Source organism: Mustelus asterias, chromosome 12, assembly GCF_964213995.1.
Source record: "Mustelus asterias chromosome 12, sMusAst1.hap1.1, whole genome shotgun sequence".
Taxonomy (NCBI): Eukaryota; Metazoa; Chordata; class Chondrichthyes; order Carcharhiniformes; family Triakidae; genus Mustelus; species Mustelus asterias.
In genome coordinates this window covers 56,834,740-56,858,327 of record NC_135812.1, presented here as the reverse complement: position 1 = coordinate 56,858,327, position 23,588 = coordinate 56,834,740, and the positions used below count along the sequence as shown (strand labels likewise).

Below are 23,588 nucleotides of genomic sequence, written 5' to 3'. Positions count from 1 at the left end.
ATGGATAGAGCAGGGGCAGGAATGGATGCTGCAGGTCCCGGGGTTCAAATGTTTTAGTCGAAGTAGGGAAGGAGGTAGAAGAGGGGGAGGGGTAGCATTATTGGTCAGAGATTGTATCACAGTGTCAGAGAGGAGGTTTGATGAGGACTTATCTGTTGAGGTAGTATGGGCGGAGATTAGAAATAGGAGAGGAGAGGTCACCCTGTTGGGAGTCTTTTATAGACCTCCTAAAAGTTCTAGAGAGGTTGAGGAAAGGATTGCGGAGTCAATCCTGCTTAGGAGTGAAAGTAATAGGGCAATTGTTATGGGGGATTTTAACTTGACTAATATTGACTGGAATTGTTATAGCTCTAGCTCGTTAGAGGGGTCAGTTTTTGTTCAAAGCGTGCAGGAAGGTTTTTTGACTCAGTATGTAGACAGGCCAACTAGAGGTGAGGCTATATTGGATCTGGTGCTGGGAAATGAGCCAGACCAGGTGCTAGACTTGGAAGTTGGTGTGCATTTTGGTGATAGTGACCACAATTCGGTTACGTTCACCTTAGTGATGGAAAGGGATATGCATGAACCTCGGGCCAGTGGTTTTAGCTGGGGGAAGGGTAATTATGAGGCTATTAGGAGAGAATTAGGAAACATAGGTTGGACTAGGAGATTACAGGGACTGGGAACGTCCGACATGTGGAGTTTTTTCAAGGAGCAGCTACTGCGAGTCTGTGATAGGTATGTCCCTGTCAGGCAAGGAGGAATTGGTAGGGCTAGGGAACCGTGGTGCACCAAAAAAGTTTCTTTGTTGGTTAAAAAGAAAAAGGAGGCTTATGTTCGGATGAGACGTGAGCACTCGGGTAGTGCACTAGAAAGCTTTAGATTGGCTAAGAGGGAGTTGAAGAGCGAGCTTAGAAGGGCTAAAAGGGGACATGAGAAGACTTTGGCGGATAGGGTTAAAGAGAATCCTAAGGCGTTCTATAGGTATGTCAAGAACAGAAGGTTGGTTAGGGCAAGTTTAGGGCCAGTTATAGATGGCAGAGGGAAGTTATGTGTGGAACCGGAGGAGATTGGTGAAGCATTGAACCAATATTTCTCTTCGGTGTTCACGCAAGGGGACATGAATATAGCTGAGGAGGACACTGGGTTGCAAGGGAGTAGAATAGACAGTATTACAGTTGATAAGGAGGATGTGCAGGATATTCTGGAGGGTCTGAAAATAGATAAATCCCCTGGTCCGGATGGGATTTATCCAAGGATTCTCTGGGAGGCAAGAGAAGTGATTGCAGAGCCTCTGGCTCTGATCTTCAGGTCGTCGTTGGCCTCTGGTATAGTACCAGAAGATTGGAGGTTAGCGAATGTTGTCCCATTGTTTAAGAAGGGGAACAGAGACTTCCCCGGGAATTATAGACCGGTGAGTCTCACTTCTGTTGTCGGCAAGATGTTGGAAAAAATTATAAGGGATAGGATTTATAGTTATTTGGAGAGTAATGAATTGATAGGTGATAGTCAGCATGGTTTTGTGGCAGGTAGGTCGTGCCTTACTAACCTTATTGAGTTTTTTGAGAAAGTGACCAAGGAGGTGGATGGGGGCAAGGCAGTGGACGTGGTATATATGGATTTTAGTAAGGCGTTTGATAAGGTTCACCATGGTAGGCTTCTGCAGAAAATGCAGATGTATGGGATTGGGGGTGATCTAGGAAATTGGATCAGGAATTGGCTAGCGGATAGGAAACAGAGGGTGGTGGTTGATAGTAAATATTCATCATGGAGTGCGGTTACAAGTGGTGTACCTCAGGGATCTGTTTTGGGGCCACTGCTGTTTGTAATATTTATTAATGATCTGGATGAGGGTATAGTTGGGTGGATTAGCAAATTTGCTGATGACACCAAAGTCGGTGGTGTGGTAGACAGTGAGGAAGGGTGTCGTAGTTTGCAGGAAGACTTAGACAGGTTGCAAAGTTGGGCCGAGAGGTGGCGGATGGAGTTTAATGCGGAGAAGTGTGAGGTAATTCACTTTGGTAGGAATAACAGATGTGTTGAGTATAGGGCTAACGGGAGGACTTTGAATAGTGTGGAGGAGCAGAGGGATCTAGGTGTATGTGTGCATAGATCCCTGAAAGTTGGGAATCAAGTAGATAAGGTTGTTAAGAAGGCATATGGTGTCTTGGCGTTTATTGGTAGGGGGATTGAATTTAGGAGTCGTAGCGTTATGTTGCAACTGTACACAACTCTGGTGCGGCCGCACTTGGAGTACTGTGTGCAGTTCTGGTCCCCACATTACAGGAAGGATGTGGAGGCTTTGGAGAGGGTGCAGAGGAGGTTTACCAGGATGTTGCCTGGTATGGAGGGGAGATCCTATGAGGAGAGGCTGAGGGATTTGGGATTGTTTTCGCTGGAAAGGCGGCGGCTAAGAGGGGATCTTATTGAAACATATAAGATGATTAGAGGTTTAGATAGGGTGGATAGTGATAGCCTTTTTCCTCTGATGGAGAAATCCAGCACGAGGGGGCATGGCTTTAAATTGAGGGGGGGTAGTTATAGAACCGATGTCAGGGGTAGGTTCTTTACCCTGAGGGTGGTGAGGGATTGGAATGCCCTGCCAGCATCAGTAGTAAATGCGCCTAGTTTGGGGGCGTTTAAGAGATCCGTAGATAGGTTCATGGACGAAAAGAAATTGGTTTAGGTTGGAGGGTCACAGTTTTTTTTTTTAACTGGTCGGTGCAACATCGTGGGCCGAAGGGCCTGTTCTGCGCTGTAATGTTCTATGTTCTATGTTCTAAGTGTAGTTTTGCTGTCCTGCTCTTGATTGAAGTCATGAGGTTACACTGAGGCTTCATTTGAAGCAATTTTTTTAAGTGGCATCTAAGCCTTTTGGCTAAGATGCAAATGAGATCAAGCCTTGGAGGAGGTGCAATGCCTGCTCCAATCAGCTTGGATCATATAGATCAAGCCTGAGACAGGAAGTGGCCAGCCTGTCTTGTCAGCTTGGATCTGGAATGTCTCACTTGCTGAGACTTTGAATTGGACTTTGATTGGATTGAATTGGATATTTTTTTTAAAATGATGTTTCTTTATTAAACCTTTTTCTTTGATTTACCAAGTTGGAGTAAGTTTTGTTTTATTGTCAATAACTGAAGAATGCTTCTGCTGGATGAACATCCTGTGTGCATATCAGCAGTCACATTTCCTACATTACAATGGTGACTATACTTCTGTAATGATGCACGCTCAGAGACTTCATCAGGAGCACAAGGGACGTTGATTCATAAGGAAAATCTGTACAGAGGCAAGCAGACCCCGGCTGCCCTGGAACTGCCCCAGTCCCTACATGTCATCCAGCTGTCTGCTGAAAAAAAGAGTGCCATCCCCTGGGGTGATTAGCATTCTCATCCTAATTGGTCCCTTAAATTAGTTGATTGTTATTCTGCTGTGGGGTTGCCCTTAAAGGGACCATCACCACAATTATCACAGCTTCAAAAGCCCACTTCAACATCAAATCACACTTACTCTGTGTGCGCACACTCACTGTGCACACTCGTAAACCCTGGGATGTACCTCACTGGCTGTAAAGTGCTTTGTGATGTCTGGTGTTTATCATGAATAGAAATCTCTCTTTTTATTATCGACTCTGTCAGGGATAAATGATAGATTTTAATTCCAGGAACGGGATTGAAGTGGCCCAAAGTCTGCACTAACTTAGTAATGTTTGGCAGAGATTGCAATCAGCTTCGTGAACATGGCTGTGGAGCTCTTTGGGACTCTACCTCATTGAAGAAGTTATACAAATGTAAGTTGTTGTTGTGTGGCAGCTGCCTTGGGAAAAGAGCTAAAGTGAGGAGCAAAGAGAGCTGGAGAACAAATCGACCCTGGGGAGGTTAGGTTGGATCACTATGTAATGATCATGTGGTTTAATGGATTTAAAAACCAGGTTGTACTCCGACAATGTGGAGAGGTTGCTAAACAGAGCAAGAACGTTACAACCCAGAGAATTCACACAGACAGTGTGAATTCACACCACAGTGAAGAGAATGTCAGACACTGTACGTACCCATCGAGTAGCTGGGGACCATCGGTACACCTGTGTACAAAATGAAGCAATCAGTACCTCAACCACAGAGCAACAAATGCAGCATTTAAAACAACTCTGCATTATAGCAATGCTCACTCTTCACATCCACACTTGCCCCCACCCTCACCCCCGGCCCCTGCACTCACTCCCACCCCCACACTTGCTTCCCCTCCCCGCCTCACACTCCCACCTCACACTCGCCCTTCCCCACCTCACACTCGCCTCCCTCCCTGTCCCCCACCTCACAGTCCCCCTCACCTCTCTCCCTATCGCCCAGGTCACGGTCAGCCATGTTAAATACTGCACAAACTATTTAAGTATTCCAGACACTTCCAGTCATGCTTATTGACACAAACAGACACCTCCTCTATTGCTCCCAAGAATAAATGCAGAGACACACACACGCTAGTACATTACCAACGGACCTGTCGCCATGTATCCTCCAGCCTGTGACGGGCCGATTCCACCTCCTCCTTTCATCCATCTGTTTAGATCCCTCGGCTTCTCCATTTCCTGAAAAGTGTTGGAGAAGATTCCTGTCAGGATTCGAGAGCTTGGACACTCACCGACACAATCGTCATCATTGCAGAGTGCAACGTCACACCTCAGTCACCCTGTCTTCACCTCACTCCACACAACTCCTCACACCCACCCGCTCACTCACCCTGTATTCACCTCACTCCACACAACCTCAGCCCACTTGTTCACATTCAACCACATGCTAACTCTCACTCCATTCACTCCTAAATCCTGGGATCACCATTCTGCCCTTAGGAAATCTGGAAGAATGGGGTTTCCCTCGGGTCCCAGTGAATTTAATGGCAGGAATGGATGACTGTTTCAGATCTCCATTTCCTTGTCCAGAGTGTGGTTCACCAGGCTGCAGATAGTGAGTGAAGAGAAGGTGCAAAGAGATTGGAGTCTGGAGAGGACATCAATGAGGGGGGGGGGGGGGGTCGGGAGAGATTTGGAGAGGAGGGGCCTGTCAAAGACAGTTGAGGACTGGGCAGATCAACAGCAGATTGCCAGCAGTAGATGATATTGGGAGGGCATCAGATTGTGGGCTGGGAGAATCCAATTATTGGGGTTTGCTTGGTTAGCTGGGGGAGGTACTCATGCTCTGCCTGGCCCACAAGCAGTGCTGGAAAGGTGGGCGGTTCTATGTCGCAGACATTGCCTCCCTTTAGCAGTGTGGAGTTCGAGGTGGGTTGGGTCCAGGTTGAGATTTTTAACATGCTTATCTCACCATTCACCTTCATCATTTTCCAAAGTGATTCACCCTAGCCACTTACCTTCAAGAGCAGGTCGGTGGCTAGGAATCATGAGACGAATAACTTACTGCCTGACTCCTCTGTCCTCCATCTACAAGGCACAAATCAGGAGTGTGATGGAATACTCCCCAATTGCCTGGATGAGTGCAGCTCCAACAACACTCAGAAACTTGACACCATCCAGGACAATGAAGCCCACTTTATTGCTATCCTTTCCACAAACATTCAATCCCTCCACCACCAACGAACAATGGCAGCCATGTGTCCCATCTACAAGATGCATTGCAGGAACTCACCAAGGCTCCTTAGGCAACATCTTCCAAACCCACAACCAATACCATCTAGCAAGACAAGAGCAGCAGATATCTGGGAATGCAACCAGCTGGAAGTTCCCCTCCAAGTCACTCACCATCCTGACTTAGAAATATGTCGCCGTTCCTTTATTGTCACTGGGTTAAAATCCTGGAACACTCTCTCTAACAGCACTATGAGTGTACCTACATCTCAGGGACTGCAGCGGTTCAAGAAGGCAGCTCACCACCACCTTCTCAAGGGCATTTAGGGACAGGCAGTAAATGCTGAGCTAGTCAGCAATACCCAATAAAAAACCCCTCTCATCCCACTCAACCCTTCACCTCTGCCGTTTGTTCACATTCACCCCAGCTGCTGACTGGATAATGTTATACTCACCCCTCCCCCATGTGAAAACACCGGGTCGAACAGGTTGTCCACATAATTTTCAAAGCTGCCCCGTGAAGACACTGTTTTTGATGTAGATCCTGTGAATGAGGGAGTGACAGATGGGAAGGAGGGACCACAATTCATTGTTAGCAATTTCCATTTCACTGGCAGCCGGAGACATCCCTGATTGATGAATAGACGGCAAGAACAGTAATCCTGTCAACCCGTGTGACCCTGCCCTCTGACAAATGGGTCCCTGCCCTTACCTGCTGGGACCCTGTACTGGCCTCCTCTTGCCAGGCTCCTGCCCTCCTCCTGCCAGAACCCTGCCCCTACCCCGGCCTAGGCCCTGCCCTTCCCCTGCCAGAGCCTTGCCCGTGCAACCAAATCTTCACCCTCCAGTGCTTCCTCCAGTGTCCTGGTTAAAGCTACTCGGCTGATTTGGACAAGCAATACAACTTGGAGAGAGAGAATTTTAAAATTGGCAGCTAATTAAAAGTCGGGTCGAGTTTGTTTTTGAGATCAGGTGCTAAAGGCGGAAGACGTTCTGAAGGAGCAGGCACTGGGTAAGTGAGAGTGACAAGAATTATTCATTATTTGGAATCTTGTGCATTCCCGTGTGACGCAAGGTGTGTGGTTGAGGAACTTTCGATCAGTGTCAATAAGTTGACTTGGAACTCCAGACACTGCGACACATCAGGGAGCTGATACGTATGGATCGTTTGTTTCAGGAGGCAGTCACATCCCTTAGACTTGGGGCTTCTGATTTGATCCATGGTTAGGAACAGGGACAGGAGGATGTCGAGTGAGGCAGGTCTAGGAATTGAGAAGGTAGAAGTGGAGGAGCTGTGGACTTTGCAATTGTCCCCCAGGTTTGAGGTTTTTACAGCTTGTATGGATGAGAGCGGGGCCTGCAGGATGGGTGAGCAAACTGTCCATGGCACAGGAAGCTATTTGAGCAGAGGGGGTTCATCATGAAGTAGTGATAGTAGGGGACAGTCATAGTTATCTGCTCAGGGCTGGAGAGAAACCTGCAGTGGGAGGGAGCGGATCCAGTGATCATGCTCCATGTGTAGGTACCAATGACAGACAGGACTAGAAAAGAGGTTCTGCTGTAGGAGTATGAGCAGCTAGGGGCCAAAGCAGAACCTCAAAGGTTTTCTTGGGCTATTACTTGAGCCATGAACAAACTGTTACAGGGTAAATAAGATTAGAGTTAAATGCATAGCTTAAAGGTTGGTGTGGGAGAAATAGGTTTCACTTCACAGGGCAATGCCATTGGCCAGCCAGTGTGAAATTGTGTCGTTCCAGTGTTCCCAGCTGAAGTAGACAACGCGGCAGTTTTCAGGCCCACCAATCACGAGCACAAAATACAAGTGTATGATTCCAAACTCCTTTAGCCCAGGAAGAGGTCGAGTAAACCTTCCCCATACTGCTTCCAATGCAATTATATCCTTTCTTAAATAAGATCAAGTGGTCTCACCAACATCCTATACAACTTTAGCAAAAAGTCCCTACTTTTATATTCTACCCTTTTTGCAATAAATGACAACATTCCACTTGCTTTCTTTAATTACTTGTGTATTTGCATACAAAGTTTTTGTGATTCATGTACCAAGACACCCAGATCCCTCTGTTCTGCAGAGCTCTGCAATCTCCCTCCATTTAAAACATTTGCTGACTTTCCATTCTTCCTATCTTATGTGATCATCAGATTTATCAACCATACATTTGGTCCATTATCCACTTTGGCAGAAAAAATAAAAAGGCAAATTATTATCTAAATGGAAAGCAGATTCAAAATGTATCCGGGCAGAGGGATCTGGGTGTCTGTGTTCATGAATCGCAGAAAGTCGATATGCAGGTGCAGCCTGTAATAAAAAAGGCAAATGGGATGTTGGCATTTATTGCAAAGGGACTGGAGTATAAAAGTTGTTGCAATTGCATAGGGTGTCGGTGAGACCACATCTGGAGTATTGCGTCCAGTTTTGGTCTCCTTATTTGAGGATGTGGTGGCAATGGAGGCAGTTCAGAGGAGATTCACCAGATTGATTCCGGGGATGAAAGGGTTGACATATAAGGAGAGATTAAACAGTTTGGGCTTGTACTCACTGGAGTTTAAAAGGATGAGAGGGGATCAGATTGAGGTATATTAAAACATGCTACCGTGCAAAGGGACCTGGGGGTCCTTGTGCATGAGACGCAAAAGCCCAGTCTGCAGGTACAACAGGTGATCAAGAAGGCAAATGGGATGTTGGCCTATATCGCGAAGGGGATAGAATATAAAGTAAGAAGTTTAACAACACCAGGTTAAAGTCCAACAGGTTTATTTGGTAGCAAAAGCCACACAAGCTTTCGAGGCTCTGAGCCCCTTCTTCAGGTGAGTGGGAATTCTGTTCACAAACAGAACTTATAAGACACAGACTCAATTTACATGAATAATGGTTGGAATGCGAATACTTACAACTAATCCAGTCTTTAAGAAACAAAACAATGGGGAGTGTTTTGTTTCTTAAAGACTGGATTAGTTGTAAGTATTCGCATTCCAACCATTATTCATGTAAATTGAGTCTGTGTCTTATAAGTTCTGTTTGTGAACAGAATTCCCACTCACCTGAAGAAGGGGCTCAGAGCCTCGAAAGCTTGTGTGGCTTTTGCTACCAAATAAACCTGTTGGACTTTAACCTGGTGTTGTTAAACTTCTTACTGTGTTTACCCCAGTCCAACGCCGGCATCTCCACATCATAGAATATAAAAGCAGGGATGTCTTGATGCACCTGTACAGGGCATTGGTGAGGCCGCAGCTGGAATACTGTGTGCAGTATTGGTCCCCTTATATGAGGAAGGATATATTGGCATTGGAGGGAGTGCAGAGAAGGTTCACCAGGTTGATACCGGAGATGAGGGGTTTGGATTATGAGGAGAGGCTGAGGAGATTGGGTTTGTACTCGTTGGAGTTTAGAAGGATGAGGGGGGATCTTATGGAGACTTATAAGATAATGCGGGGGCTGGATAGGGTGGAGGCGGAGAGATTCTTTCCACTTAGTAAGGAAGTTAAAACTAGAGGACACAGCCTCAAAATAAAGGGGGGTCGGTTTAAGACAGAGTTGAGGAGGAACTTCTTCTCCCAGAGGGTGGTGAATCTCTGGAATTCTCTGCCCACTGAGGTGGTGGAGGCTACCTCGCTGAATATGTTGAAAGCGCGGATGGATGGATTCCTGATCGGTAAGGGAATTAAGGGTTATGGGGATCAGGCGGGTAAGTGGTACTGATCCACGTCAGATCAGCCATGATCTTATTGAATGGCGGGGCAGGCTCGAGGGGCTAGATGGCCTACTCCTGCTCCTATTTCTTATGTTCTTATGTTCTTATATAAAATTTTTTAAAGGTTTGATAAAGTAAACATATACCAAATGTTTCCTCTTATGGGGCAATTTAAAACAAGTGGTCACAGGTATAGGTCGAGAGGCGGTAGATTTAAAACTGAGATGAGGAGGAACTACTTCTCGCAGAGGGTGGTGAACTTGTGGAACTCGCTGCCCCATAGCACGGTGGAGTCTGAATTATTGAATGGTTTCAAGAAGGAAATAGATATATTTCTAATAAAAAAACAGGTTAAAGAGATATGGGGATAAGGAGGTGGATTTGAGACCAGGGTGGGATCGGCCATGATCTGACTGAATGGCGGAGCAGGCTCGAAGAGCTGAATTTGCCTCTTCTGCTCCTAATTCCTATGTCCCTTTTTCCAAGTAATCAGTATAGATTGTAGATAATTGAGACCACAGCACTGATCCCTGTAATATCGCGCTTTGATCCAGCTTTCAGCTATCTGTCTGCTATCTCCTCCTGTGACTCACCAATAAAATTAGTTTTATTGATAAAGGTCTTGTTAAGCTTCTTGGGACATTTTGCTACATTGAAAGGTGCTACATGAAGGCAAGTTGTTGATTAAACACAGCAAGGTAAGTTTTATTGGTGCATCTAATGCAGAGCTTTGCATGCTGGGGATGTACAACGATTTTTCACCAAGCTACTCCAATTTTCCAATTGAATAAAATGAATGGATGGTAAATCATGGACTTTACGACCCCAATTTGCTAATCCATAACTCCTGAGGGAGGAGTGGGTGAAGCTTTGTGTCAGGTGCGCACTGAAGCAATGATCCTCCTCTGATTCCTGGGGGTATCATACTGGACTGAGGACGAGATTGAAGGTGATTACAATTAAATTTCTGCTTTGTGAGTTTTTTAACTCATTCGTGGGACATGGGCGTCGCAGGCTGGCCAGCATTTATTGCCCATCATTGTTGCCCTTGAACTGAGTGGCTTGCTAGGCCATTTCAGAGGGCAGTTGAGAGTCAACCACATTGCTGTGGATCTGAGTCACATGTAGGCCAGATTGGGTAAGGACGGCAGATTTCCTTCCCTAAAAGATATTAGTGAACCAGGTGGGTTTTTCCGACAATCGACAATGGTTTCATGGTCATCAGATTCTTAATTCCAGATATTTTTAATTGAATTCAAATTCCACCATCTGCCGTGGCGGGCTTTGAACCCAGGTCCCCAGAACATTGGCTGAGTTTCTGGATTAATAGTCTAGAGATAATACCACAAGGCCATCACCTCCCCAGAGTGAGTTCTCACTCTGACGGATCTCTGTCCTTGGTTTACTTACCACTGTACAAATGTACATCAGCCTGGAACCTATCCTGGGATGAGAATACTGGAGGGAGAGGAGGTGCCTGGATGTTGGGTGCTGGAGGAATCGCTCCTTCACTCTCCTCAGAAAGTGATCTAGAAGAAACACAGTGGACAGTGCTCATCACAACAGACAATGGCCATGTTCACACAGGTATTAGACTGAGACATGGTAAAGATGGACAGTGTTGCACAGGTGAAAGTGGACAGTCTTTATGAAGGAGAAGTTATGGTGTTAGAAATAGAACACAGATTGGGAACATCCTGATCCAGTGGGCAGAGAGTGGGATGCATTCACTGGCTGCAGACCTCCCAATGCTGAGCTGGGGCCTGCAGTTCATCCAGTACCAGATAAACAATAATGAGGCCATCGAGGTGGAGAAAACCAGGTATATTCCCACAGGTGGAGAGATGGAGCATCAAAACCACAAGCTTGCTAGATGACAAAGAAAATCGAGATTATAATAAAACCAAAATAAATGATCAGAAATGTCAGACACAGGAGAGGAGAGAGAGTCAGGCAGAATACAGAGAGGGCAGCAAGGGAAAACTGAAAAAAAATACAGGAAGATGAAGGATAGAAATGAGAACAAATATAATGAGTAACTTAAAAGGGAAACCCCAAAGTATCTCTGAAACATATAAAAAGTAAAAGGACAGCTAAAGGAATGGTGAGAGTGATTACAAACAATAAAGGAAATCTTATGGAGTGTGAAGTGCTGACTGAGGTACTGCGTGAGTGTGAGGAGTGACTGAGGTACTGAGTGAGTGTGAGGGGTGACTGAGGTACTGAGTGAGTGTGAGGGGTGACTGAGGTACTGAGTGAGTGTGAGGGGTGACTGAGGTACTGAGTGAGTGTGAGGAGTGACTGAGGTACTGAGTGAGTGTGAGGAGTGACTGAGGTACTGAGCGAGTGTGAGGAGTGACTGAGGTACTGAGTGAGTGTGAGGGGTGACTGAGGTACTGAGCGAGTGTGAGGAGTGACTGAGGTACTGAGTGAGTGTGAGGGGTGACTGAGGTACTGAGTGAGTGTGAGGGGTGACTGAGGCACTGAGTGAGTGTGAGGGGTGACTGAGGCACTGCGTGAGTGTGAGGAGTGACTGAGGTACTGAGCGAGTGTGAGGAGTGACTGAGGTACTGCGTGAGTGTGAGGAGTGACTGAGGTACTGAGCGAGTGTGAGGGGTGACTGAGGCACTGCATGAGTGTGAGGAGTGACTGAGGTACTGAGTGAGTGTGAGGGGTGACTGAAGTACTGCGTGAGTGTGAGGAGTGACTGAGGTACTGAGCGAGTGTGAGGAGTGACTGAGGTACTGAGCGAGTGTGAGGAGTGACTGAGGTACTGCGTGAGTGTGAGGAGTGACTGAAGTACTGAGCGAGTGTGAGGAGTGACTGACGTACTGAGTAAGTGTGAGGGGATGACTGAGGTATTGAGTGAGTGTGAGGAGTGACTAAGGTACTGAGCGAGTGTGAGGGGTGACTGAGGTACTGAGTGAGTGTGAGGAGTGACTGAGGTACTGAGCGAGTGTGAGGAGTGACTGAGGTACTGAGTGAGTGTGAGGGGTGACTGAGGTACTGAGCGAGTGTGAGGAGTGACTGAGGTACTGAGTGAGTGTGAGGGGTGACTGAGGTACTGAGTGAGTGTGAGGGGTGACTGAGGCACTGAGTGAGTGTGAGGGGTGACTGAGGCACTGCGTGAGTGTGAGGAGTGACTGAGGTACTGAGCGAGTGTGAGGAGTGACTGAGGTACTGCGTGAGTGTGAGGAGTGACTGAGGTACTGAGCGAGTGTGAGGGGTGACTGAGGCACTGCGTGAGTGTGAGGAGTGACTGAGGTACTGAGTGAGTGTGAGGGGTGACTGAAGTACTGCGTGAGTGTGAGGAGTGACTGAGGTACTGAGCGAGTGTGAGGAGTGACTGAGGTACTGAGCGAGTGTGAGGAGTGACTGAGGTACTGCGTGAGTGTGAGGAGTGACTGAAGTACTGAGCGAGTGTGAGGAGTGACTGACATACTGAGTAAGTGTGAGGGGATGACTGAGGTATTGAGTGAGTGTGAGGAGTGACTAAGGTACTGAGCGAGTGTGAGGAGTGACAGGTACTGAGTGGGTGTGAGGGGATTATCGAGGTACTGAGCGAGTGAGGGGCTGCCCGCGGAACTGAGTGAGTGTGAGTGGGGTGACTGACATACTGAGTGAGTGTGAGGGGATGACTGAGGAACTGAGTGAGTGTGAGGAGTGACTGAGGTACTGAGTGACTGTGAGGAGTGACTGAGGTACTGAGTGAGCGTGAGGAGTGACTAAGGTACTGAGTGAGTGTGAGGAGTGACTGCGGTACTGAGTGTGAGGAGTGACTGAGGTACTGAGTGAGTGTGAGGAGTGACTGAGGTACTGAGTAAGTGTGAGGAGTGACTGAGATACTGAGTGAATGTGAGTGGATGACTGAGGTACTGAGTGAATGTGAGGAGTGACTGAGGTACTGAGTGAGTGTGAGGGGATTATCGAGGTACTGAGTGAGTGAGGGGCTGCCCGAGGAACCGAGTGAGTGTGAGGGGACTAACCGAGGTACTGAGTGAGTGTGAGGGGATGGCTGAGGTAGTGAGTGAGTGTGAGGAGATGACTGAGCTATTGAATGAGTGTGAGGAGTGACTGAAGTACTGAGTGCATGTGAGGGGAGTGACTGAGGTACTGAGTGAGTGTGAGGAGTGACTGAGGTACTGAGTGAGTGTGAGGAGTGACTGAGGTACTGAGTGAGTGTGAGAGGTGACTGAGGTGCTGAGTGAGTGTGAGGGGTGACTGAGGTACTGAGTGAGTGTGAGGAGTGACTGAGGTACTGAGTGAGTGTGAGGAGTGACTGAGGTACTGAGTGAGTGTGAGGAGTGACTGAGGTACTGAGTGAGTGTGAGGAGTGACTGAGGTACTGAGTGAGTGTGAGGGGTGACTGAGGTACTGAGTGAGTATGAGGGGATGATCAGTACTTTGGATCTGTCTTCACAAAAGGAGGGAATGGAATATTCACAGTGTATTATTGGTGGAGTCGATAGTGGATAGGATAAGAATCGGTTGAAAGGAGATGCTAACTAGGCTGGCTAAGATCAAAGATAACAATTGATCATGTGCAGGTGAGATGTATCCAAGATTTCTGAGGAAGGCTCGTGTGGGAATAACAGAAGCTTCAACCACAATCTTTCAATCCTTCTTTGACATGGGAATGATTAAAAAGGGGTAGAAGGTGAACCTGGTAACCACAGTCAAATGTCACTGGTGTGAAAATTACTGGAGACCACTGTCAAGGACAAAATTAATTTTCACTTGGAGAAGAATAGGTTAATAAAGGATAACAATCTAAAATTGTACAGGATATTTCTTCAAGTATATGGAAAAGGTATTTAAGAAACAACGGACAGATAAAATGTTATTGGCAAAGCAGAATTTCTCAAACTCCATTGGAGAATACCCATTTTCCATAATAGAGAGAGATTCTCACCAATAGAATAAAGGATAAAATACACTATGATTCCACCGATAAATATAAAATTACATAAAAAGATGAACTTGTTGCAGAGTACAATTTTGAAATTTGCAGACAATAAAAAACTTGGTATTGTAGTAAATAGTGAGTAGGACAGTGGCAGACATAGACTAACGATGTGGACAGAGATATAGCACAAGCAATTTAGTATGGAGGACTGGGAGGAGAAACAATATGGACAGGCAGTATAATCAAAATGAACAGAGGGGACTGTGGTCACTGTGGCCAACTCTTGGAGATGGCAGGTCAACTTGATGAGGCAATTCAGAAAGCAGAAGGGATAATTGGTATTGTAAATAGTGTTCTGACTCCTATAGAAACCTATAACTTTTAGAAAGAAATTCAAATTTCAGTAACTGACTGGAAAAATCACACATGATTTGAAGCACAATTAGGGAGAATGTCAAAGCCTTGGAAAGGATACAGAGGAGATTTACCCGAATGTTATCAGGACTGAGGAGGTTCAGTTATGTGGAGAGATTGAAGAATCTGTGAGTTTCCTCTTCATGGCAGCGAGGTTCATGTTAGGTTTAGAGAAGATTAAGCGGAGATCTGATAGGAATTTTCAAAATGATGAGGGGTTTTGATAAAGCAGATAGGAAGAAACTGTTTCCTCTGGTAACAAGAGGTCACAGATTTAAAATAATGGCTAATTGTGGACAAGGAAACAAAACTGTTCTTCACACAAAGGTTGTTATGATCTGGAACACCAGCTGAAAGAATGGTGGAAGCAGATTCCAGAAAAACTTTCAAAAGGCAATAGACATGGACTTGACGAGAATTGATTTGCAGGGTGAGTGGAAAAAGCTGGCACAGGCAAGATGGGCCAAATGGAATGTTCCAGTACATAAGGAGGCTATCGTTCTCAATGATCAACCACACAGAGCAGGGGCTGAGACAGGTAATGGTAGACAGGTGGAGCCGGGTCTAGTCAGTCTCCAGGAACCCTTCAATATTTAGCCATTTCTCAGCCTATGGTCAAATGGGAGATAAACTTCTTTAATGTGACATGGGTAGTGACAATGTAAATGTGTTCGCTGGAAAATGTCACTATAGACAAAGGAAACCTTTCCTCCCATACATGAGTGTCGGATGGAAAAAGCCAAATGGTTCATCAAGTCTGTACCATGTTCACCTGTACACATCACATGCTTTCTATAGTGAGCTGACTGTCTCTAACGGTCACTGAGAATGAACGGGAATTGTTTTGTCCAGCCAGAATTACTCACAGATAGCAATTGTCAAAATCTGGATGCGATCCGTTAGAATGGATGACAGAGGTAGATGACTGTGCTGGGAAAAAGCCGAGCTCTTCAATTTCAGAAATCAGATCCATGACAAAGTCACAGCCAATCATGTCTCTCCATTCCTCACCGGTGTGCAAGGACACTGTCCAGCCTCTCTGCTCATCCTCCTGACCCCTGGACACATCAACAACAAGAAAAGGTAAGTGCCCAAACCAGCATGACATCTTTCTTTATTTAAAATCCATTAGCCATGTGCTCCTGCAGTTTGTTGGCATTTCCCAAGTAGAATTATTATAGCTGAGACCATTAAGAATGCTTGGCTGAGTTTCAAAATCTCTAAAACCAGTTACCTTGGCATTGGTCTGACTTTTAATTAATTTTTTTGAGACGTTATTAAAAAGATTCTCTCATGAATGTGGTTAATGGAAATAAGTTTGTTTTTACAACAGATTATTCACTTGAAAGGATTTAAATATATTGAATGGAACAAAGGGACCTTGACGTGTTTGTTCACAGATTTCTGAAGATGGAAGGACATGTTAGTAAAGTGGTGAAAAAGGCATATGGGACTCTTGCCTTTATCAGTTGAGGCATAGATTACAAAAGCAGGGAAGTCATATGGAGTTGTATTGAACTTTGGTGAGGCCACAGCTAGAGCACTGTGTGCAATTTTGGTCGCCAAATTATAGGAAGGTGTGATTGCACTGGAGGGGGTGCAGAGAAGATTCACCAGGATGCTGCCTGGGATGGAACATTTAAGTTATAAACTTAGCTGTTCCCCTTAGTTGAAGGGCTAGTCACGAGGGCACATAGGTTCAAGGTGAGGGGCATGAGACTTAGGGAGAGACGTGAGGAAAACCTTTTTACCCCAGAGGGTGGTGACAATTTGGAATGCACTCCGATTGCCAACAATGGCACTGGGAGCAGTGGCTGCTGCCAATATACCCCAAGGCTCAACCTGAGGATCACTGCTGCATCCTTGGACAAGACTGAGTGGGACCGTATGGAGTTATTGGAGGGGGGAAAAGTGGTGTCAGAGGCATGGTCATGTGATTTCAGGTCCCTCAATTAGGCAATGCGAGCCTGACAGTGAGGGACACCCACCCCACACCCCTCCCAATAAGGATTGTTCGGCAGCCTTTGAGAACCAATAAATTTCAGTGGTCTCAGGGATAACTGACATTGCGCTGCTGGTGAGCAGGATTCCTCAGTGAGGTCCTCCAGCCCCCAACTGGGGACAGTTTTCCTGCTGCCAGGAATCCGATCCAAGAACTCTGCCTGATTCTCATTGTCCTCCGTCTCACTCCAGTGGGACCTGTTAAATTTTGCCATTGTGTCTATACGGGTCTTGTGTCTGTACCTCTCTCTCCAGTCCATTGACTTAAAATTTTTCTATACATTACCGGAACTTTAAAATCCAGTTGGCAAGTTCCTCGCCTGTTGTCCAGGACTCCACTTCTGTCGCAACTGTCTCCTCTGGGAAAAGGAAATAAAATGAAATGAAAATAATTTCTGACTGAATCCTGCCAACCAGGTAACTTTGCACATGAGCATCATTCCAAGGAGTAGGATGGGGACTGGCTGGCACATACTAGGAATATTCAGTCCAGTCTGTCTATCTAGTAGAAGCCGGCTTGGTGTTCCATGTGTGTGTGGAGCCGTGAGAAAGAATGAGCATTTCTGTAGCAGCTTTCACATTCTGAAACACTTCGCGGACTTTCAAAAGGTAGAAGAATTGAGAAAACTTGTAAAAGTCATATGGGGTTCTAGATTTAATAAGTGTGGTATTCATTCAGTGCTAAACCCTGGACAAATTGATCATTAAAATAGCAAGTTCAGTTTTGGCAAGTACTTTATGAAGGACATTAAGGCCATGGGGAAGATTCAGGAGAGTCACTGAAATGACCAAAGGGTTTAGTTATGAACTAGGATCACTAAAAACTGCAGTCTCTTCATTCAGCCAAACAATGGGATTTAATTGGAGATATTGAAATTTGAACGGTTTAATCAGGTAAATCAGAGCCAACACTGGTAGAAATGTGAGATCACAGCCTGACAAGTTTACATAGATATTTACCATTAGGTATGAAGACAGAGGATGAAATCTTGCCAAAAAATGGCAGAGCATTGTTTCTGATGTGTAAAACAGTGTTTCCCACCGATGGCGTGTTTTCAGGCTGAATCTTATGCCTCATTAGTATTCATTTTTATTCCCACGAGTTTGATGCCACTCCTGCGGCCTTGTCTCTGATTCGCCCACCTTGCAATGATTTTACTGCTGTAAGCACTGGAGAGCTCCATATAAACAGCTCCCCAGCACTTGCTCCACAACCACTGCAGGCAAGAAGGCAGCACCATGCTTCACCAGACTGCTGGGTGGAGTGGCGCAGAGGCAGGACACTCTCTACCCCCGACTCCAGGAGACAGCCTTCCAGCTCTGACAAAGGGTCATCCTGACTCGAAACATTAACTCTATTCTCTCTCCAGATGATGCCAGACCTGCTTAGATTTTGTAGCATTTGCTGTTTTTGGTCCAGCAGAGTCCTGGGATGCAGTGGCAGCCCTGCCCAGTACAAGGACGGGAGAGCAGTGTCAGGACATGAATGATCTTCTTCACTCAGCCAGGATAAGTGAACCACCACCAGTCTCCCACTGGACCCCTTCACACCCCAATCCTTTCTCTCACTCAGCCGCCCAAGCCCCACGCCTGCCACCTCATCACCATCCTAAATGTCAACACTCTCACCTACACTCTTCCTCTCCGTGTCATTGCAGAACAAACTTAACCACAACAAGCATCAGTGGGCACAGCCAGCTGGAGTCATACCCGAGCTCTAAACCCTCATGCATTTTGAGGAGCGAGCTCTCGAGCTGGCTGGGGAGGGGGAAGAGCGTGCCTGCGCTGCTGGTGAAGTGAGGGCAGCAGACAAACGTGAGAATCATCAAGACACACGCTGTCATTCCTCAAGTCTCAAATGAGTAATCAATATTCCCTCTGATGCCATCGCCCTGCTCTTGCAGAGTGACGAGCAGAACAGGCCGGACTATCCTCGCAACCCCTGAACCCACCAGACACCAGCACTTCAGAGGGAGACTTCTCCAACACCGCCGTTGAAGAGGTATGATGTGGAGTTGTCGGCGTTGGACTGGGATAGGCCAGTAAGAAGTCTCACAACACCAGGTTAAAGTCCAACAGGTTTATTTGGTAGCACGAGCTTTCGGAGCGCTGCCCCTTCTCCAGGTGAGGTGAAGAGGTGTCACAGCTCCCACCCACAGCTGGCCCAGCACAGATCTCACACCTCGGTGGAATCACTATGTAGACAGGCTTCAGGGTGACTCACTGGTGAGCACCCCACAGCTGAAGATCCACAGCAGGAGGAGGCAGGGATGTCCCAGGGAACAAGCACTTGGAAGGATGCCGGAGCCCAGGACCCTGCCAAGCCCCTTGCTGATGATGTGTCCCTGGGCCCGGTCATCCCACAGCTGCTGGAGCTGCAAAGGCAGAGTCACAAACATCAGGAAGGGATGACAGCAGCCCTCCTCGGAGTGCAAGGCTGACTGGAGGAGTCCCATTGCCTCCTGTCCGAGGAGATGGCGCTCTCACTGCAGCGCACCAAGGCCAACACTGCCAGCATACCAACCTTCACAACCCCTTTAAAGCAAGGGGCGCCCCGACATGAAGGAAAGGTCAGGCCTGCAAGTGACCCCTCCTGCCCAATCGCCCCGTGATGGTGATTCAAGGACCCCACTCTCGGCCCTGAGTTGAATGTATCCGTGTTCTCCGAGTCCTCTCCGGTGCCCCTGAGCAATGCACACACCAGAGGATGCTGGCTTCCTGAGTGCTCACCTCCGAACCACCGCCCCGCACCACCCCCCCCCCCACCCCCCCCCCACCCCCCCCCCCCCACCCCCCCCCACCCCCCCCCCCACCCCCCCCACCCCCCCCCCACCCCCCCCCCACCCCCCCCCCGCACCCCCCCCCCACCCCCCCCCCACCCCCCCCCACCACCCCCCCCCACCCCCCCCCCCCCCCCACCCCACCCCCCGCACCACCACCCCCCCCACCCCCCCCCCCCCTGCCAAAAAGCTGTTGTAAATGGCGGCAGCATGAGGCCCGCTGAATATCCGGTGGGTGGAGTGAGGGAGGGGAGTGCCGGAGAGTGTGTTTGCTAATGACATGCCAATGTATTGGAGTGAGCTTTCTGTGGTCCTGTGGCGTGTGTTTCACACCACTCCACCAGCAAAGGCTGGAACAATTGTAAACTTGCCGGCGTGAATTGCGCTTTCCGGATTTTGAGCGTGCACCGCCATTCCCGTGAACGGAGAGTGTGGGCTAAAGATTGGGCCCATAGACTGGGACGTTCCAGCTGTTCACGCCAGCGGAATCTTCCAGGCCTGCCAATGGTGCACCCCCACTGTGGGCTTCATGGCAGCAAGGGCTGCATTCAACAGGGAACCCCATTGGCAATGCCGGGAACAGAAGGTCCCACTGCCGGTTGAAGGCAGCTATCTCCCACGCCACAAAACACACGGTGGGTTTCTTGATAAATTCCCCCCTCCCCACTTCGGTGGCAGGTTTTCCAGCAGTGGAGGTGACTTGCCATTGGTTACTCGCAGGACCTTGGCAATCCCACCGGAGCCAATGGCTATTTGCATTGCTCACTGTACTGCCACGGGACACACTGCAGGGGGTCGCCTTTGGCAGGCCTGAAAGATCCTGCCACCGGGAAGTGGCAGAAAATCCCAGCTATAGAAATTTATAACAGAATGGTTAACCTAGAACTGCAACTAAAATGTGACAACAGGGCCCAAGCTTTTGTCGACAGGAAATTTACTTGAATATAACATGTATCAATGTGTACCATTCCATTGCATTATCTGTAGAGAGAGACCACATTTATACACAGAGAATCACAAAAATGTTTCAGACAACTTAATGACTTTGAAGGGAAGGTCCTGATACTGTTTCGGCAATTTCACCAACTACCCTTCACAGTGTGATCTAACAATCACCCTTCACAGTGTGATCTAACAATCACCCTTCACAGTGTGATCTAACAATCACCCTTCACAGTGTGATCTAACAATCACCCTTCACAGTGTGATCTAACAATCACCCTTCACAGTGTGATCTAACAATCACCCTTCACAGTGTGATCTAACAATCACCCTTCACAGTGTGATCTAACAATCACCCTTCACAGTGTGATCTAACAATCACCCTTCACAGTGTGATCTAACAATCACCCTTCACAGTGTGATCTAACAATCACCCTTCACAGTGTGATCTAACAATCACCCTTCACAGTGTGATCTAACAATCACCCTTCACAGTGTGATCTAACAATCGCAATGAGGTGAATGACCCGTCAATCTGTGTTTTTGTTAGTGAGGAATTTGGGTTTGCAGAATTCTGTGCATCTTCTGGAATATTGCCATGGGATCTTCAACATCCACCTGCACCACCACAATAGGCAGATCCTGGGTCACCATCTCATCCAAAGAATGTCAACTCTGACAATGCAGTGCTCCCTCAGAGCTGAATGGAAATGGTTTCTAGGGATACTGTGGGGAGGCAGTAGTGTCGTGGTATTGTCGCTAGACTAGTAATCTAGCACCCCAGGGTAATGCTCTGGGTACTCGGGTTCAAATCCCACCATGGCAGATGGTGAAATTTGAATTTAATAAAAATCTGCAATTAAAAGTCTATTGATGACCATGAAACCATTGTCAGTGGGCACAAAAATTCATCTGGTTCACTAATGTCCTTTAGGGAAGGAATCTGCCATCCTTACCCGGTCTGGCCTACATGTGACTCCAAACCCACAGCAATGTGATTGACTCTCAAATACCCTCAGAGATGGGCAATAAATGTTGGCCCAGACCGCGACGACCACATCCCATGAATGAATAGAAAAAAAATACTCAAGGACAGATATAAAGAGGAAACTTGTATGGGAGTATAGAAGTGGCTGCAGATCAGCATTATTTTTTAAATGAGTATAAAATGTATGAATAAACTCGAGTCAATGACATGACTCTACTTGGGTAAATACCATTAAGCAGGTGAATGTCAAGCACCATCTGTCCTCGCCTGCGATTGGCTGTCCATTCCAGCTGGGTTGGAGGGAAGGCCCTGCCTTGGTCCTGTTGCATGGCACCAAGGGCTTTATGCTGACACAAGGCCCTATATTCTTCCATGGCGTGGTCAGACACGTACCTGTGAGAATATAGATCAGGATGAGCTGTTTTATCCTGTGTGTCATTCATAATGTCAGTGTTACTGCAAAGCACATGCACAATCAGGGAGCCTTTATAATTTTACATTTTGTGAGTTTGAGGGACATTAACATTGATATTTCCATTTGAGTAATTTCAAAGATTGGCTTGGGCCACTGTCTGTGTGGAATTTGCACGCTCTCCCTGTGTCTGCGTGGGTTTCCTCCGGGTGCTCCGGTTTCCTCCCATAGTCTGAAAGACGTGCTGGTTAGGTGCATTGACCCGAACAGGCACCAGAATGGGGTGACTACGGGAATTTCACAGTAACTTCATTGCAGAGTTAATGTAAGCCTTACTTGTGACTAATAATAAATAAACTTTAAAGATTCCCAGGCAGATACAGCACAGGTTAGACAAAATGTAGATGTCACCTCACCTCCAAACATCCTTTATCTGCAGAGATTATTGCATAGTGACGGGAAATTTGAGCTTTTCCTTCCTCTAGCCCAAGGGCACTGGGGTAAATGCAGAGTCCCTACTGTCACTCCACTGGGATCAGCTAAGCTGGCAGAGGCCTGTAAATAACAGTGGGAAGCACCTGCGTGGTGCAGCGACCAGAGACATTGTAATTGGAAGCCGGATAGATAGCTGAGGAGGGAAGGAATAGAAGATTGGGCTGATAGGGTGTGATGGTGGGATGGAGCAATTGAGCCAAATGCCCTGTTAGGGTGGAGCAAAAACTCTGTTTTTTTTACTTTAAAATTTAACTCTCGCTCGATCCCACCTCATGTCAATACTGGTCAGTGGCTATGGGTGAGTTATGTTATGAGGATTCAGGGTAGGCCATTTAGGACGGAGGTGAGAAGACATTTCTTCATTCAAAGAGTGTTGAGCCTGTGGAATTCATTACCACAGGAAGCAGTTGATGCCAAAACATTGAATGTATTCAAGAGGCAGCTCGATAGAGCATTTGGGGCGATTGGGATCAAAGGTTATAGGGAAACAGCAGGATTAGGCTATTGGATTGGATGATCAGCCATGATTGTAATGAGTGGCCTCCTCCTGCTCCTATCTTCTATGTTTCTATGTTATTCCATCACTGTACTGTCGGTACCAGAGATGAAAGGTCACTTTTCTGGTTCTTATACCATGACAACCTCCATTCCAAACAGGTTTGTAAGGTTTGCTCACTTCAGTAGCGGCTTCTCGAGCTTGGGTGACGGCCGCAGGCAGCTGAGGCAGGTAGCCATTAACAGGCAAGCTCGCTGCCACTCTTCCATATCCGGGTTCTTCCACATCTGGTTCACCACCTGGCAAAAGATCTCATTCCGGAGTGTGGGATTTGCTATTCCCTTCTGTGCAATAAAATTCCCAAGGATGATCTCCTTCCTGCCTTGGAGCAACTCATCATGCAGAAACCGCAGAATCTAACAAAGAAAAGAAACTTTAAAACTGCACTGAATGTGGGAACATTGGAGAGACAGCAACACTCAGACTGTGATTGTGAAAGGGCAGAGCAACACCATCAGAAAGTCAATTACAGTCAAACAGAGCAAGACCCCCATCGTTACAGTGACAGAGCATTGATAGACAGGCAGAGTGCGGCCATTCCAAATTCAGACAGAAATTAATCATAGGCAGATCACATTGCTGTTCCAGAGTTGGACCACTACACACACGGCAAATAGACAGCACTGTAACATTACAGAAAAGGTGGAGCAACAACACCACAGGAAAACAGGGTCAACGCTGGAGCACGCAAACAAAGCCAGGCTGTTACAAACAGTGGAAGCAAGACTTTAATTTACAAACAGACTTTATTACAAACAGAGCAAAGCAATAAAGAGGCTGTATCTGACATTTCAAATCGACATACCCTGCCCTTTCTTCACATCCCT

General features: G+C 47.0%; 1 protein-coding gene across 1 annotated transcript in view; it reads right to left on the bottom strand.

The window, feature by feature from the left end:
- The window catches only part of myo15b (myosin XVB), a 520,694-nt gene that overhangs the window by 235,729 nt on the left and 261,377 nt on the right, over positions 1–23,588 (bottom strand). Inside the window, exons 32-39 of the mRNA XM_078226038.1 lie at positions 22,882–23,117; positions 21,528–21,691; positions 16,875–16,947; positions 15,454–15,645; positions 10,678–10,796; positions 6,013–6,101; positions 4,477–4,564; positions 4,031–4,060 (exon numbers count right to left, since the gene is read on the bottom strand). Coding sequence (XP_078082164.1) covers positions 4,031–4,060; positions 4,477–4,564; positions 6,013–6,101; positions 10,678–10,796; positions 15,454–15,645; positions 16,875–16,947; positions 21,528–21,691; positions 22,882–23,117 — 991 coding nt within the window. The remainder of the gene's footprint in view (positions 1–4,030; positions 4,061–4,476; positions 4,565–6,012; positions 6,102–10,677; positions 10,797–15,453; positions 15,646–16,874; positions 16,948–21,527; positions 21,692–22,881; positions 23,118–23,588) is intronic.